A 16978-nucleotide genomic window follows, 5' to 3' on the forward strand; every position below is an offset into this window, starting at 1 on the left:
TTTTTTAGGGTATTTTAAAATATACCTTTTACAAAAAACCTGGTATTTTTAGTATTTTAGAAGTTATTACGCAATAAACGGGAATTGACAAAATTTGCAGTTGCGTCATTCTTGTTTCGGACCGGAGATTTTAGAACGATTTCGGTCAATTTCCATCATACTGACGGAACGAACTTCATTTTTATGACACTTTCCAACAAACCGAGTTCCAAAGCGAGAAGAGCCCGTCTTTGCAGTGCAATTCTCGGTTCAGAAATGCATGGATCAATAAAAATACATCTACGACTGCTTTATCGAGTATGAAAAAGCGTTCGACACCATCTAACATGACAAACTTATAGAACTATTACATCTTTCACAAAGGAAGTCAGACATGGCTGCGCTCTTTCGCCTCTGCTGTTCAGTAGATGCACTGGAAGAGGAGAATGAAGGCATCAAGATTGATGGCGTATGAATAAGGAATCTTAGGGCATATCATCAATAAGGAATCTTCGACATACCGATGATACTGTTACACTATATCATAACATCCAAAATATCCACCCGCATATTGGAAACGAACATATTGAAAGAGTAGTAGAGGTAATGGATTTTGATAAGAGCTATGATCTAATCGGCATGACTCATAGCTCTTGTCAAAATCCATTACCGCTGCACCGATTCATATATCTAGTATATAAACATCATCTACGCCATATATCTAAGATTATTGTCTAGTTTTTAGTCTTAAGAATGAATTCAATAATATGAAACAAATATTATGTAGTAGAGACCTCAGCCTAAATCTTAGAAAACGAGTACCTACTAAAGTGTTATTTATTTTCTGTTCTTTTATATGTGTGGAGACATGGACTCTTAATAAACAATGTCTCAATAGATTGGAAGCATTTGGAATGTGGACATATCGAAGAATGCTGAGAATCTCCTGGACAGACAGAATAACCAATGAAGAAGTACTATGAAGAATAGACAACGGCAGGAAGATACTGGATTCCATCAAAATAAGAAAATTACAATATTTGGGTCATATAACACGTGGTGACAGATACGAACTCCTAAAATTAATAATGCAAGGCAAGATTCAACTAAGGACATAGGAGAAGAAAAATGTCCTGGCTGATGAATCTCAGAGAATGGTTTGGATTCAGCTCAATTAAACTCTTTCGGGCTGTAGTGTCAAAAGTTGAAATAGCAATGACGATTGCCAACCTTCGTCTCGGAGATGGCACGTAAAGAAGAAAAAAGAATGAAATGCATTTTGCACTTTTCGAAAATTTTTCATAAGAGGTCCACAAAGTGTCCAGTAATAAACGCATTCTACATTAGTAAAGAAAAATTAAAATCGCAAACTTATATTTGTACGATGTACCTACATCCAAAAGAAATTCTGTTAATAAATATAACAGTTTCTTTGGGGAGGCCCTATTGGAACACACCACCCACTCATTATATTCATCTTAATCGATAAAAAAATCCAGTCGTATAGGAGGGTTCCTTCATAATAGATATTTGATTACAAATGCAACATTGTCACACAGCGGGACACGGTTGAAGCCCCTACAAAAGTCGTAAAAATATTTTTTGGTGGTACTGGTACCCTCCGTGCTACGATAAGATACGGCCGGCCGCGGCCGTTAAAATTTGATGTTTGGGTCTTTGAGGTTTACCACATCCTAATTATTTATGTAATAAAATCAACAGTTTATTTTTAAATCGGGTTCTTTTCAATAAGAAGTCCTTTAGATAAAGTTTTGATAACACACGGCTCAAAACATTGTTTAGTGATTTTAGGTATTCTTTTTGATAAGATGCTAGGTTTATGTTTATTTTCTTATGTACCTTTGTATTAGTTGTTATGATATAAGTAAGGTTGTTAAATAACGAGTCTGGGGTTGTAAAATATTTTCTTCTTCTTCTTTGTGTGTAGACACGACCCTACCTGTTTTTCAATGTGCCTCCAGTTGTCGTTCCACCCTTTTCGTGGTCTTCCCACTGATCGTCTTCCTATTGGGGAACCGTCTGTCGCCATTATGTTTTGTTGCCCTTGATGTTCTCCACCTTGCATTTCTGTAGAATATCTGTGCTTATATCTCTGTCCCATAGTTTCTTACCATCGATTTTTCTAAGGATTTTCATCTCGTCTGTTTCTAGCATTCTTTTTGTTCTGTCTGTGTCAGGCCGTGTTTCTGCCGCGTATATTATTATTGGTCTGATGACTGTTTTATATCAATCAATCAATGAATATTCTTTATTTCATCTAACTTTTACAAGTATTGAAATGCGTCAAATACAATCTAAGATCAGTAAAAACTATAAGTACGTATAAAAACAGTTAACATAAAAACATATAAAATATACACAAAAGCATATAAATTGTTAAAAAGATGCCTGCAAGTATTCCTCCAACGAATAGAAAGTGTTTACCAGAAGTAAGTCCTTAACTGTTCTTTTAAATACATAAATATTTGACTCTAACATAATTAGGTAATTTATTATACAAACGAACGCATGTTGGGTAAGGACCCTTGCCCACAACGGTCAAGTGGCGAGCAGGGGTCACCAAATCATTTCCGTAACGAAAATTGTTTAAGGAAACATCATTTCTGCAAATAAAATTGCATCTATGTGACTTTACATAAACAGCACAACTGAAAATATACACATACAGCGAAATTACAGTTAAAATATTTAATTGTTTAAAAACTGGTCTACAGGAATCCAAGCGCCTTCTAAACGTCATGGTACGGATTTTTTTTTAAGAACAAGCACCTCATTAATTAGCGAGCAATTTCCCCAACAAACTAAGCAATATTGCAAAATTGACTGTACATGAGCAAAATAGTAAAGTTTTAAGATATCTAGGGAGACAAAATTCCTAAGTTGCCATAGAACATAACAGTGCACAGACAATCTTCAATCTTCCCACTACATAATCAACGTGAGAGCTCCAAGACAAATTAGAATCCAGGTAAACACCTAACAACTTAGTGGAGTGGCTGGCTATTTACCACTGACCCATTGTCAAGTTTTACTAATGGTCTCATCTGCATAGTAGAAGGTGAAAAGGTTACCATATTGGTCTTTGATCCATTTAAGATTAGGGCATTATTTAAACAGTAATGAGTCATACTTTTTATAAGACAGTTTGCTTTTTGTACTACATGAAAAAAATTATTGGAATTTAGTGCAACTGTGGTATCGTCAGCAAATTGAGTGACATAACAGCCTGATTGCTGTTCCACGTTTTCTACTCGAACGCTTATTGTATCAGAAAAATTATCTAATGGATTCCGAACCAAACATGTTGAGATATCGTTTATCAGTTGATTTAAATCATTGACAAAAATCAAAAATAAAAGAGGGCAAATGATACTTCCCTGTGGAACTCCGGAGAGGACACAATTCTGCCATATCTTTCCCGATATTTTTATTTCTACATATTGCTTCATTCATGTAACTTGCGGCTCTGTTTGCTCTATTCACTTGTTCTTCTACTTCTGTTTCGAGCTTTCCGTAGCTAGATAGTGTGATGTCTAGATCAGCGTTTCCCAACCGGTGGGTCGCGACCCACCAGTGGGTCGCGGGCGGATTTCAGGTGGGTCGTGGCGTAGATCTTACAGTAGCTGAATAACGTACATATATATAATCATGGATGAGGGATGGGTCGCGAATATGAAAAAACATCAGAAGGTGGGTCGCCAGACATAAAAGGTTGGGAACCACTGGTCTAGATATTTAAACTCCATCACTTGTTCTATTATCTGACCCTCCACCTTCAATTTACATCTTAGTATATTTGCTGTTGAACAATGGAGGACTCAGGGAATCTTCCCGTCTTATCCAATTGTCAGCTTCAATTGGATCAGTTGGTTCTTCTTCTAATTTGACTTTTATTGTTTTGTTACTAACCTAATTTAAAAAGCTAAAATTGCTCTTACCTTGTTCGCATTCATCGATATCTTCGGAACAATCGATGCCTTTGTACCCTGAAGCACAGCTGCAAGTGTATGATCCGTTAATAGGACTGGTATCACATATAGCGTCGGCATGGCATGGGTTGCTGGTACAAGCGTCATCTAAATGACACAGAAGACCTGGAAAAAAGTGCATTCAATTAATAACAATAATTATATAAACGACTAAAAGTGATATGTAAATTACAACTTTATAATATGTTGCAGAGACGTAGGATATCATGGCTGAGCAACCTAAGACAATGGTACGGATATACAACAAATGAACTGTTTAAATCAGCCGTCTCTAAAGTACGAATAGCGGAATAGCTATGATGATTGCTGACTTCTGCGAATGAATGAAGAATATACTTCGAAAGGATCTTGGATAATGCTGGAAGAAGAATATGCTGCGAAAGGATCTTGGAAAAACGTAGATAGATACCTTCAAAGTAAGAACAAATTCGAAAGGTCTCCATTCGTTCCTCCATGCAATCAGGATCAAACTGACGACTTTAACAAAAACGTAAATAAAACCTTATCGAAACTGGACTACAGGTCGCAAAGAACAGAAGAGCTAAAGAAGACAACTACTAGCGGAAAACAAACGCTTTACTCAAGAATACGTAGAACTAAATAAAACAATTAGAAAAGAACTTCTTCTTTTGGCATCAATCCTTGGATGGGTCTTTGCTTGTCTGGCTATGGCCTTCCCTTCAGACTTATCTTGTGCCCTTCTCCTCCACTGTCTTACATTCATAATTTTCATGACGTCTTCCACGCCATCCAACTACGTTCTAGGTCTTCTTTTACTTCTAGGTCAGAATCAGATAGAAAAGGTACATCTACATGTAGACTAAATTCTGAAACTTGACAAATAGAACCAAAGTGCGAAAATCAATAGAAGATCCAAGACTGGCATGGGCAGAATTTGGAAAACTTGGAAATAACCGCAAAATATCCCTTGAGGAGCAAAGTGTTCAACCAATGCATCCTTCCTATCATAACATGGATGTCGAATCTGGAACCTAACGTAGGCAAATATGAAAACCTAGTCACAACAGAAAGAGCAATGGAAACGGTAATGTTAGGTATATGACTGTCAGATAGAAAGGGAAACGACTGGGTAAGATCAAAAACAAAACAGGATATCACAACAAAAATTACTAAACTCAAATGGAGCTTCACATGCCATACTGCTTGACAAAAAGGCCCATGTCGGAATTGGAACATTGTAATGCCACACTACAACATTGGATACCCTGCAAAGGTAACGACTAAGAGGAAGATCAGATGGATAGATGACATCAAAAAAACAGCCGGAACAAATTGCAAGTATGTTTGACAGGATCAGGATAGAGATTGATAGAGCCTATGTGCAAAAATGGACGATAGATGGCGAAAAAGAATATAGTGAGCACTAATTAAAAATACCGAAAATAAATCACTGGAAACTCGTACAAAGGAACTAAACACAGATGTATTTGTTTCCAAGATGTGCAAGATACAAAAATTAAGCTAGAGCGGCCAAAACGCAATGAAACGCAATGAAATAAATTGTTGAGAACGAACTAGCACGTGATACGTTATACAGTACTATTAAAAGCGAGTTAATAAGAAGTGAACAAACGTTACAAAAACAGTTATAAGTCAAATTTTAATTGGTGCCCGCTGAAAAATCCATACGTTACGAACAGGGTGTTATTATAAGGAATGCATCTGTGTTATTAAAGGTAAATCAGAGTTTTTGATGGTATTTTAATTACAGAGAAACATCAACCGTTGATAAATTGCTACTCGTAAGAGTGAGTGGACCCTTCCGAAACTATCGCTCATGGACGTCCGTCTTGTTTGATATGAGATTCCGACGTTCAAAAGTCAGAGCTAACTGGAAGATTACGGGTTTTAAGAAGAATCATACAAAAAAATCAGGAGGTACTAGTAGTACCTTTGCAACCCATATACCATAGTCTTATACAGAAAGTCGGTCTGTAAAGTTTTTACTTATCTGTAAGTTTTTTATCATTGTTATTACTTGTATATTAACCTTATAGAAAACCACGAACAATAAGTAAACACGACATTGAACTGTACGTGTTGTTGATATAGTTTCTTGTGTATAAATACAGACTTAGGTGCAAAGACATGATAATTCATATTTATTATCAGACATGCTAATCGGATAAGATGGGCAGGTCATGTAGTAAGATCAGAGGAAGACAGAGTGCTAAAGACAGTGTTCTTCGAGAGACCAGACGGTAGAAGATCAGTGGGCCGTCCCAGAAAAAGATGGAAGGATGATGTTGAAACCGATCTATCTAGGATTGGGGTACAACAATGGCAAATCAAAGCGCAAGATCGCAGACGATGGAGGGCCATAGTGGATGCGGCGAAGACTCACCCCGAGTTGTAAAGCCAGTCAAGAAGAAGAAGAAGAAGATCAGACATGCATGTTTCGAAATAGTGTGTTAGATCAGTATTGTAATAATTGTTATCAGTTGTGATTCGCCACCGTATGTGATATATAAATGTAATGGTATTAGAATTGAAATACTGTTTTATAATAAATACAGATTTATTACAACTTAATACGGACCAAAGAAGAGGATTAAATACCAACCCTCTGCATTTATCAGCATAAAGGATCGCAAATCACAACTTTTGAGGGAAATAACGCTATTTCACGTTGCATTGATTACCATCTTTCGTTTTTATCTTCTTCTATTACATATTTTCCATTTCTGTCCGATCTCTCATGCCGTATTTATGCAAACTTTCATAGCAATATGCATTTTTTAGAATAAATGTGCAAGATATTGCATAGCATTTTATTTATTTATTTCTCTTAGGGGTGATTGGATGATAATGGTTTATTTTAATAATAGACAGAGTGACAAAGGATTAGATATGGACAAGAGAAGGAACACCAATTTCCACGTTTATTTTGATTAAATGAAAAATTATAAGAGCAACGAAACATTTTTCCTTGAGGTAGTCAACTTGTTGGTTACCTATGTCAGAAGTCTCCACCCTTTGTGAGTATGCCTACAATACTTCTATTACGAATCAGTTCAACTCCGCCCCCTCTTAAAATCAAATTCTAATGATCTAATATATTCAATACAGAGAGTGGTTATCTCGATTTGAGATCCATGCATACATCGACCGATCGTTTATTTTGAATTATCGTAGGCGAATGACTGGGCACGATTTGTCTTGTCAGTACACGATCATTTTTATTCGATTCTATTTTTCACCTTTTACTTCTATATTGCTCAATTGTTGTTTCTCCAAGATGACAGAAGGAGGCGTTCTATATATAGTTCAATAAGTACCTAGCTGTTCGGTGCGTTTCAGACAAATTGAACAGTCATTGCGAAATTGAAAGGTTTGCGAGATGAAAAATGTAATTAAAAACGATCTGAACAATATTCGAAAGAGATGAATTCTTCTACACGTTAATTATTGTTTATACTCTTTGGAATATTCTCAGTAACAGACAATTTGTAAACATTTTCTACTATGGACTTTCTTACTATGGATTTTTCGCTTAACAGTTTCTAATCAGCGAATTCCCTTTTTTGGTTGCGATATTGAGTTTTAGTTTTTTCTCTTATAGGAAAAAAGCAAATTGGTTGGGGCTAATTCATGAATTTCAAGCTTTTTCCTCTCGTCCTTTAAGTTAGAATTTATTTTGTGGATGGACCAACATTTTAGCAACGAATACATCCTGTATTTGCTAATTTGAGTTTCGAATTACTCTGAGGACATTTCGTATGGTTTCTTCATATTCGTCCTGTATCGAGGACCTTTATTAGGATTTGGTTTTTGGGGTACAATGCGAATTTTTATGGTTTGGTTCCGGTGTTGAGACATCTATCTATGGTTGGACTATGGCAATATCGTCAAAGTGCAACATTAATGTCTTTTTATAAGCTATTTTTATTTAATTTTATTACAAATTCTTTTTGATTAGATATATAAATATATATAAATGCATTTACTTTAATTTATTTTTCCGTGAGTAAAAAAATTATTCTGTATGTACTTTTAAACCCAAGAAATTTCCATATTTTGTCAATAATATCATTGTTGTTATTAATTTCAACATACAACTCGATACGAATCGTGTATTTATATGTCAAACGAAACGCATTGTTATTCTTGCGGGGATTTATGTATCACTTTAATCTGTTGAAGGTGTGGTCTACCAGAGCTCAGTGGATTTCTTGCAATTAGAGTTTGGCGAACTTTTATACCAGGAGCTATCAATAAATGCAACTAAAGCTGATTAAATCTTAACAGAAGGCTCTTTATGTGGTTAAAATTTCATAGAGACGAATAGTATGATTAACAGAAAACAGGACCTAACAATAAAACACTGAAAACGTATGTTTTCTATACTTCTACAAAATTTATTATAACTATGTGACTACAGCTGTTTCGGCAGCGTACCTTTCTCAAGTGATTTAGTTTACTATGTGTTTTCCTGTTTAAAGTCTTTAACTGAAGATGTTGATCAGTGGAGAGCTGTTTGTCTCGAGTTGGTCATTCAGAATTATATCTGTATTTTTTTAATTTATTTATTTCCATAGATTCTAATATAGATAGCTTAAGGCCTTTATTTTGAATATGCAGAATTTGAAACTCTTCATTAAAAGAATGATTATGATCTAGAAGGTGAAGTGCGTATGTAGAAGTGTCTGTTTTCTATTGTTGAAAGCCCTTTTGTGTTCTGTTATCCCTTTGTCAAAGGTTCTGTCAGTTTGACCGATGTAGGTTTTCGGACAGTCACCACAAGCTAGTTTGTAAACACCACTCTGTAGTTGTTTTCTCTTTCGGCTCTTATTGTTCTTAATATATTTGCTTAAGTTGTTGTTAGTTCTGAAAGCTGGTGTTATTCCTTTCTTTCTTATGTACCTGGCTATTTTTGTTGTTATCTTGCCAGTATATGTGATAGAGCAGAAGGTACTGGGTTCTTTCTGTAGTGGTGGATAGACTAATTTCAGGGCTTTCTTATGGAGTTTTTGGTTTAAAATTTTATTAAGGCGTTATAGGCATTGTTTACTGCTATTTGTTTATAATGATGTTCAGTTCTATTTCATCATTAAACTAGGAACAACGATCAACACCAAATGAGAACATTCGATGTAGAATAGAAAGAGAAAGATGAATAAAGCTTTGATTTTCCAATACTTCACCAAACAATTGAAGGCTTTTGAAATGCGGTTATTAAGAATGATGTTCAGTATTAAAAATAAGTAGAACGAAGAAGTATTGTTACGCCAAGCGCTTGCTACGCTCCTGTTCGAACATGCTACGCGACGACTCGATCCACAGCTGTCTATCAATCAATCTTCGACTCTTTTAGGGCCGGTTGTTCGAACGCTAATCAACATTGATCACTATCAAATATTTAATTACTGACACAACTGTCAATGTCAACTTTGGTTCGGTTGCTGAAAACATAGTTAATTATAATTATGAGATTAGTTAGTCAATTAACATAACAATTATTAACATAATTGATTAACTAATTTCATAATTGTCATCAATAATTATGTTTTCGGCAACCCAACCAAAGTTGACATTGACAGTTGTGACAGTAATTAAGTATTTGATAGTGATCAATGTTGATTAGCGTTCGAACAACCGGCCCTTAATCTATCCATATTTGGACATAGACCTCCCCTTTTCTTTTCCACTGGTTTCTATCCAGCACTGTGGTCATCCATCTGGATCCAGCATGCTTATTGAGGTCGTCGTTTCATCTCATCTGAGGCCTTCCTCTTCCTCTCTTATGTTCCCATGGTCGCCAGTACATTATTTGCTTGTTCCATCTTTCATCTGCTTGTCGGAAGGTGTAACCTGCAAATTTCCATTTGAGTTTTGCCACCTGTTCCTTAACGTCTTTCATTTTGGTTACTCCTCTGATTATATTGCGGTCAACACTGTCAAAAAACTTCCATGGGGTTCCAGAACGACTGAACCGACTATACATAAAGATAAATAAGATTGTAGAAGTCAGTCGATAATATAAATTTGTACGGTTAAGTAAATAAATGTTATAAATTTATTGCTATTATTAGTTGAAGCTAATAATTTAAGGAAAAATCCCAAGGAACTAACAATCATCATCATCAATGGCGCTACAACTCTTCGTGAGTCTTTGCCACATTTACTATTGCCTTCCATGTTTGTCGGTCCTGTGCCACTAATTCCCATTGTCGCACTTCCATTTTCTCTAGATCTTCTTTGACTGCATCTTTCCACCTTGTTCTAGGCCGCCCTACAGACCTTCCATCTGACCTTTCCCAGAACACATTGTTTATAAGGCGATTGTCGTTACTGCGTATCACATGCCCTGCCCATCTGAGTCTATTGGCCTTTATATATTTGACTAGATTTTCTTTTCCGAATAGAGACTCTAGCTCGTTATTGTATCTGCGCCTCCATTCGTTTGTCACGCTGTCTCTACAAGGGCCATATATCATTCGAAGGATTTTACGTTCCCCACACCAGCAATTGATCGGTATAAATTTAAAACAGGATATTGGTATTAAAAATCGGTAGCGTTCTCTTTAGAATATGTTGCATCTTGCCAAATGCTGCCCATCCCAAGCCTATACGACGCTGGATCTCACAACGCTACCGATTTGCTTGAAGAAAAAAGTTTACAACCAATGCATACTGCCGGTAATAACAAATGGTTCCGTAACCACCACTTTGACTAACTGTTGGAATTCCGATAAATTGATTGTTTAAATAGTTCGAAATCATATCCCTTTTTTTCCCTTGTCGACGCTTGTGTTGTTCCTTGCATACTAGCGAAATCCACAAGTGTTCAAGAAAGGGACGTTTCAACCACGTGAGGTCCAAAGAATTCTTCCCCCGAAGAGAAACATTGAGACGGCCCACGCGAAAAGACGTAAAATAGTGACTTCGTCGACGCGTCCTGATTGACGATTGTAAGTACCTTGTATTTTTACCTTATATTTTGTTGTTACCTATATTATTTATCCTGTTATCGTTTTGAGCTATTTAACCACCAATTGATTTGAACATGTGTGTATTAGTAATATGTTTATTGCACCTATGAGAATTTTCATTCATTTCTACCAATAGAAGCTATCGGAAGGCACTAGCAGGTGTTGTAATATGTTTATTGCTTGTTTTGATTTTTTTTATTAATTGTTTCGCTCAATACCTGCTAATAACCCACACTAACCATTATGCAAATAAATTGAGAATAACAAAAACAGAAACGGAAAGAGCAATGTTGGGAATAACAAGAAGAGATATGGTACCAAATAGGATAGTGAGAGAGAGAGAGGACCAACGTGACAGATGTCATAGGAAAAATTGCACAAGCCTAATGGAGGTGGGCTGAAAATGTAGCACGTTTAAATGATAATAGGTCGACCAAACAACTCATAGCGTGGACACCTAGAAAAGATAAAAGATACCGAGGTATACCACCAAAAAGATGGATGGATGACTTGAGAAAAACAGTGGGAAATTGGATTCTGAAGGCACAAGATAAGAGAAAAATGAAAGAATATGGAGAAGACCTATAACCAACAGAGGATGCAAGGGGTTGAGGAATTATGATGATGATGATAATTGGTATTACAAATTCCTTACCTGTTTTTCCAGGAGTGCACCTGCAGTAGAAACTACCAACTCTATCGATGCACGTGGCACCATTAAAGCAAGCAGCTCCTGCGCAGTCATCGATGTTAACCGAGCAATCCGGACCAGTCCATCCGTTGACGCAAATACACGAGAATCCGCCAATGCTGTTGGTGCACGTGGCTCCGTTTTGGCATACTGATGGTCGCATGGAACACTCGTCCACGTCTCTTTCGCAAAACGTCCCCGTGTACGTCGAAGGACACTTGCAGGTGTAGTTGTTGACGCCGTCGACGCATACTCCGCCGTTTTGGCATTGGTGACCTGGGCAGTCGTCGATGTTTTCCTCGCAGTTGGATCCACGAAAACCTGGAACAATGAGAAACCGTTAGAATGTGTTCTCTAAGCGTTTATATATAACCAAAAAAAGCAAGTTTAAAATCAAGACATGTGTTTACAAATTGTGTGAGTTTATCGTGTTTATCCTAATACAGTACGTAAATCGTTCAGCTAGACATAGGGAACACACATTGTATATATTTAGATACATAAATACCTACGTTGTATTATATTGAGATAATTGTGGCAACTGAGCTCTCTCGATGACAATATGGTTGTTACCATTAAGGGGAATTAACCTTAAAATTGACAACTCATTTCGACTGACACAAATTAACGTCAAAATATGACAATGTAGTAGCTTAATATTTTTGGCCTAAGGGAATGGGGAAAGTGTTTAGTAGTTTTGAAATTAGTTTTTAAATAAAAAATATTTTAAAAATTAAAGTAAAATTATTAACTCATTAATTATAAACTTTGTTTTTGATGTATTTATGGACAGCTTTGTTTCAAAACTCACTCACTCTATTCGCTCTAACAGCTCTATTGCACCAAAAACTTGTACTCGAACAGAAGCTTCAACTAACACAGGTTAGCGCAGTTGCCACAACTCTATCAATGTATATTCCCTATGTCCAGCTGAACGATTTACGTACTGTATATGTGTACAATTACATGTACATGTGAAATTGTTAAAATAATTCTGAGTTTGTGGACTTGTGTGTAAGAGGTCTAATTGCCTTCAGCGGATTCGTGGTTTTGTCTATAACTGATTAGTGGTATTTTTTACAGTACTGCTTCTTTTTGAGTAGTCTTTCACCGAGAGAGACCGAAAAAGCACGTTTCTTCCAAGACCAGAGAGAGAGATCTATTGCCTGTGGAGGTTAACACAAGAGAGAGTTTTCGTTTGCAGTGCTTAAGAAAATGTCTGTACTTCTAAAGTAGGAATTGTTACTAAGGGTTTGATTAAGGAATCGTTTTTAATATTGAGGTTAAGGCTATGGGTACATAATTCGCAAATATTTTACGTGTATCCCTACTTTTTTCTGTCTTTACTCGCAAATTACGTGTAGTAAAATTCACACTGGTATTGATATGTAAACATTACTAGAATGTCATTCTACTTGAAAATGTCATTAATTTAAAGAGATGGGTTTTGAATGTTCTTGGATAACTGTTATTTTTATAATTGGAAATTATTAATTCAGTTAATAAATGTGATAATTTTTTCACTAACTATGTATTCAGTGATTGTAATAATTTATTTGTACAACAAAGACTAATACTCAATCGAGAAAGGAAGAAAAGTGTTAAAGTGATTTTTTAATAATATATTGTTATGGAACGCTTACAATTTTGAACATCTTTAACAACAAAATAATTGGATCACAGAATATATTATCCTGATGTATTCTCTGCTTGGATCTTCCACAAATAATACACAATAAATAACTTTTTATTAAGTTCACGTCTTAAATCAATTATTTATCAAATACACTATATTTCAATAATATTTAATCAATAACTCAACATATTCCCGATGCAATGGCAAATATTTAAAATTGTCACTGATTGTCAGTGTCTGTAATAATCAAAATTATTACCGAGGGCCGAAAGTCCCTTAGAATAAATAAAAAGTTTATTTTGAATAATATATTTGAAATTAAAAATCACACTAAATTTTCTCTTAGTTTTTCACCCCTGTAACTTATTAAAATAAACATTATAGAAGTTCTCAGGGACTTTCGGCCCTCGCAAATAACGTGATCTTTCATTCTGCGTTTAAATTTTTCAAAAATACTTATTAGTTTTCTCAGGATTCGAAAAAAATGAATCCCCATTTGAATAGCATTGCAGCCAAAAATACGTACCGATCCTCTCAAGTATTTACTATTAATTTGATACAATGAAAAATGTATATTATTTTTCGCATGTGAAAGATTTAACAATGTGTATGGAAGTTATGCAACAGTTTTAGGGTTTTCTATTGATATTCGAAATATTGTACTACGACTGTGTGAATTGCACAGCCTTATATAGATCTTTTGTCAATTACAATAATATATCAACTGATATGGCCGTGTAAGTTCATCCTTAATAAGTCCTGAATGAATATAGTAGCATTAGCTCAGTAACAGCTAGTGACATTCTTAAGCCTGGAACTAGGAGTACAGTGGTAGTTTAGGTGCTGGTTCCTTTTTAACTTTCTTTGTTGTGGATATTTTTTTCTCTATCTTCGATGCAATCGTTGGCCTGTGTCTCTTTCTTTACATATTTTACTATTTCGCCAAGGACTGCACATTTGGCAGCGGTGGTGCAGATTTTTTTTCAATGTAATTGCTTCCCCGTCTTTCCCTTTTCTTTGAACTAGGTTTTGCACATCCTGAAGACGACGCTAACTTGAAAGATCCTGAGGCTTCGTTTCTTTCGTATGTACTAACGATCCAGTAGCAATGGCAGGTTTTAAATATTTTTTTAATGAGCTTTTTCCCCATCTACTTTGTAAGTTATTTACTGCTTGAAGGGAAGAACCACATCTTTCCTTAATACTTTTTATTTTTTATAGATTATTAACTGTTTCAGACGTTGGCTGGTGGAAAGATTTTGCCAGTGAAACATTTATTGTTTGTAGGTTATAGTAGGAGTGCGTCAAGGGTGCATTCTGTCCCCTCTATTTTTAATGTCTATGCCGAACATATCATCAGAGCTTCTCTTAAAGATCGCCCTGAAGGTGCCAGAGTCAATAGAATCATCATTAACAATGTAAGATAAGCCGATGACACCGTAGTATTGGCGGAAACAGAAGACCAACTAAAAATATTGATGAACATATTATCAGAAGAAAGTCACAGGCTGGGCTTAGACATTCAGCTTTTCCAAAATCATGGTATTACACAAGAACCCCCATGAACAAATTACACCCAACATACAAATAAATGGTATCACCTTTCAGAGTTCTAAAAGCTTCAACCTAGGCAGAGAGTTAAATAGTCAGCTAGACCACTCAAAAGAAATTAGAATACGCATTGAAATAGCAAGGTTTGGTTTCATGAACATGCGTAAAATGCTCTGTAACCCCAAGTTATCAGTCACAATAAGATTGAGAACACTAAAGTGTTATGTGTGGTCTCTATATATGGCTGTGACATCTGGACATTAAAGCAGTATGACGTCAACAAACTGAATTCATTCGAAATGTGGATGTGCTATCAGCTGGACCATCAATACTACGAATGAAGAAGTACTGGTAATAATGAACACACGTCCTCATTTGGTCAATACAATCAGAATTAGAAAGACGTCATATCTAGGGACACATAATGCGCCATACGGAATTTCAGCAGCTCCTGGTAATATTAGAAGGCAAAATCGAAGGTAAAAGGGGTATAGGAAGAAAGAAACAATCTTGGGTACGAAACATCAGAGATTGAACAAACACAACAGGAAATGATTTAATTCATCAATCCCAGAACAGAGAGAAATTTGCCATATTGATCGCCAACCTCAATAGAGAAGGCACTTAGGAGAAGGAGGTCATAGTAGATGCTGTAATAAACAACAAAACCCCTTAGTATTCATATCACATTTAAACAATGCAATACATACTCTCATATTTCATTTTGTTGTAAAACCACTAAGCACGGTGCAAATATTTTTATTTTTGACCAAATTGTTTTCAAACGAGGTTGAGGTTTTACTGTTATCGGGAATTTTAAAAGAATGATTGTCCCGTACCGCAAATATTATACATAAACATAAATTATCAGTAACAATAAACAATTTTATGGTCAACCAGTTATTATTCTGTATATTTTATTTAATTCAAGGCAGAAAATAAAAGATGAAATTGTTTATATGTAATAATACACGGTTCTTGCATATTTCTTTTTACCAAAAAATCCCACATAGAAAGTTAACTGTTTATCGTTTAAGTTAACAATATACCCATAATTTCTTGTCAATAAAGCAACCCAGTAAGAAACCAGACGAAGACGGCGAACAAAGCAGAGAAAAGAGACGGAGCCATCCAAGTACACGGCACGCTGGGATCGTGTAAAGTTGTTTCTTTGGTCTACATTCTATTACAAATTTATTTAGGATTTATATGCACCTTTGTATTGCAGATATAGATATTTGTTGTCTTGTTCGTGGTGATTTCTATAGGGAAATAAAGTTTTCGTTCGGCTGAACTTTGTCAATTCGTGAATTGCCGTTCCACCAACAGGATATTATGCGACATTTAGAATATTGTTTGTGTCGTATTGTGTGTACTCATTATTATAATTATTGCTTTAGTGTTTTGGTCACTGTTTTAATTCTATGTACTGGTTGTGTAATACAGGGTGTTTCATTGGGAAAGTAACATACGTTAACTGTAGCAAGAGGACACTTAGGCGGTCTCAAAAATACTATACTTAATGGGTCTTACTCCATTAATAACAAAGATACTGGGTGTTTTACCTATTTTGCCATTTTCTTAATTGTTTCATAACTTTTTAACCACACTATATATTTATTTTATATTTGGCACGCAAATATCATTTAAGGTGTACAATAATCTAATTTATTTACAATTGTAAAAAATCCAGGTCCGGATTAAAAAATATTGGAAAAGTGTTTCGACACAAAAACAACACCCTGTACATTAAATTTTTTTAAAATAGATTTTTCAGTTGAAAAGAGGATGAAAAACTAAATTTAGTGGAATACTTTGAATTTTCGGCAAAATCATTTTTCTGGTCAAATTTTGAATTTGAATTCTAAAATTATGTGAATTGCGAGAGCTCTAAGTAGAAAAAAATTGAAATACAGCTTACAACTTGTCAACCGCACTGCATATTGATTTTATATTTAACACGCAAATATTCTTTTAGGTGTCCAATCAATTAATTTATTTACAATTATAAAAAATCCAGGTCCGGATTAAAAAATATTGCATAAATGTTCCGACCCAAAAAAATACCATGTATATTAAATTTTTTTTAAATAGATTTTGCATTTGAAAAGAATATGAAAAACTAAATTTAGGGGTATACTTTGAATTTTCGGCAAAA

General features: G+C 35.3%; 1 protein-coding gene across 1 annotated transcript in view; it reads right to left on the reverse strand.

Moving 5' to 3' along the window:
• LOC114342869 (neurogenic locus Notch protein) overlaps nt 1-16978 on the reverse strand; it is a 490390-nt gene that overhangs the window by 89213 nt on the left and 384199 nt on the right. Inside the window, exons 6-7 of the mRNA XM_028293768.2 lie at nt 11598-11954; nt 3939-4094 (exon numbers count right to left, since the gene is read on the reverse strand). Of these exons, the coding sequence (XP_028149569.1) occupies nt 3939-4094; nt 11598-11954 (513 nt within the window). The remainder of the gene's footprint in view (nt 1-3938; nt 4095-11597; nt 11955-16978) is intronic.

This window comes from Diabrotica virgifera, chromosome 5 (assembly GCF_917563875.1).
Source record: "Diabrotica virgifera virgifera chromosome 5, PGI_DIABVI_V3a".
NCBI lineage: Eukaryota > Metazoa > Arthropoda > Insecta > Coleoptera > Chrysomelidae > Diabrotica > Diabrotica virgifera.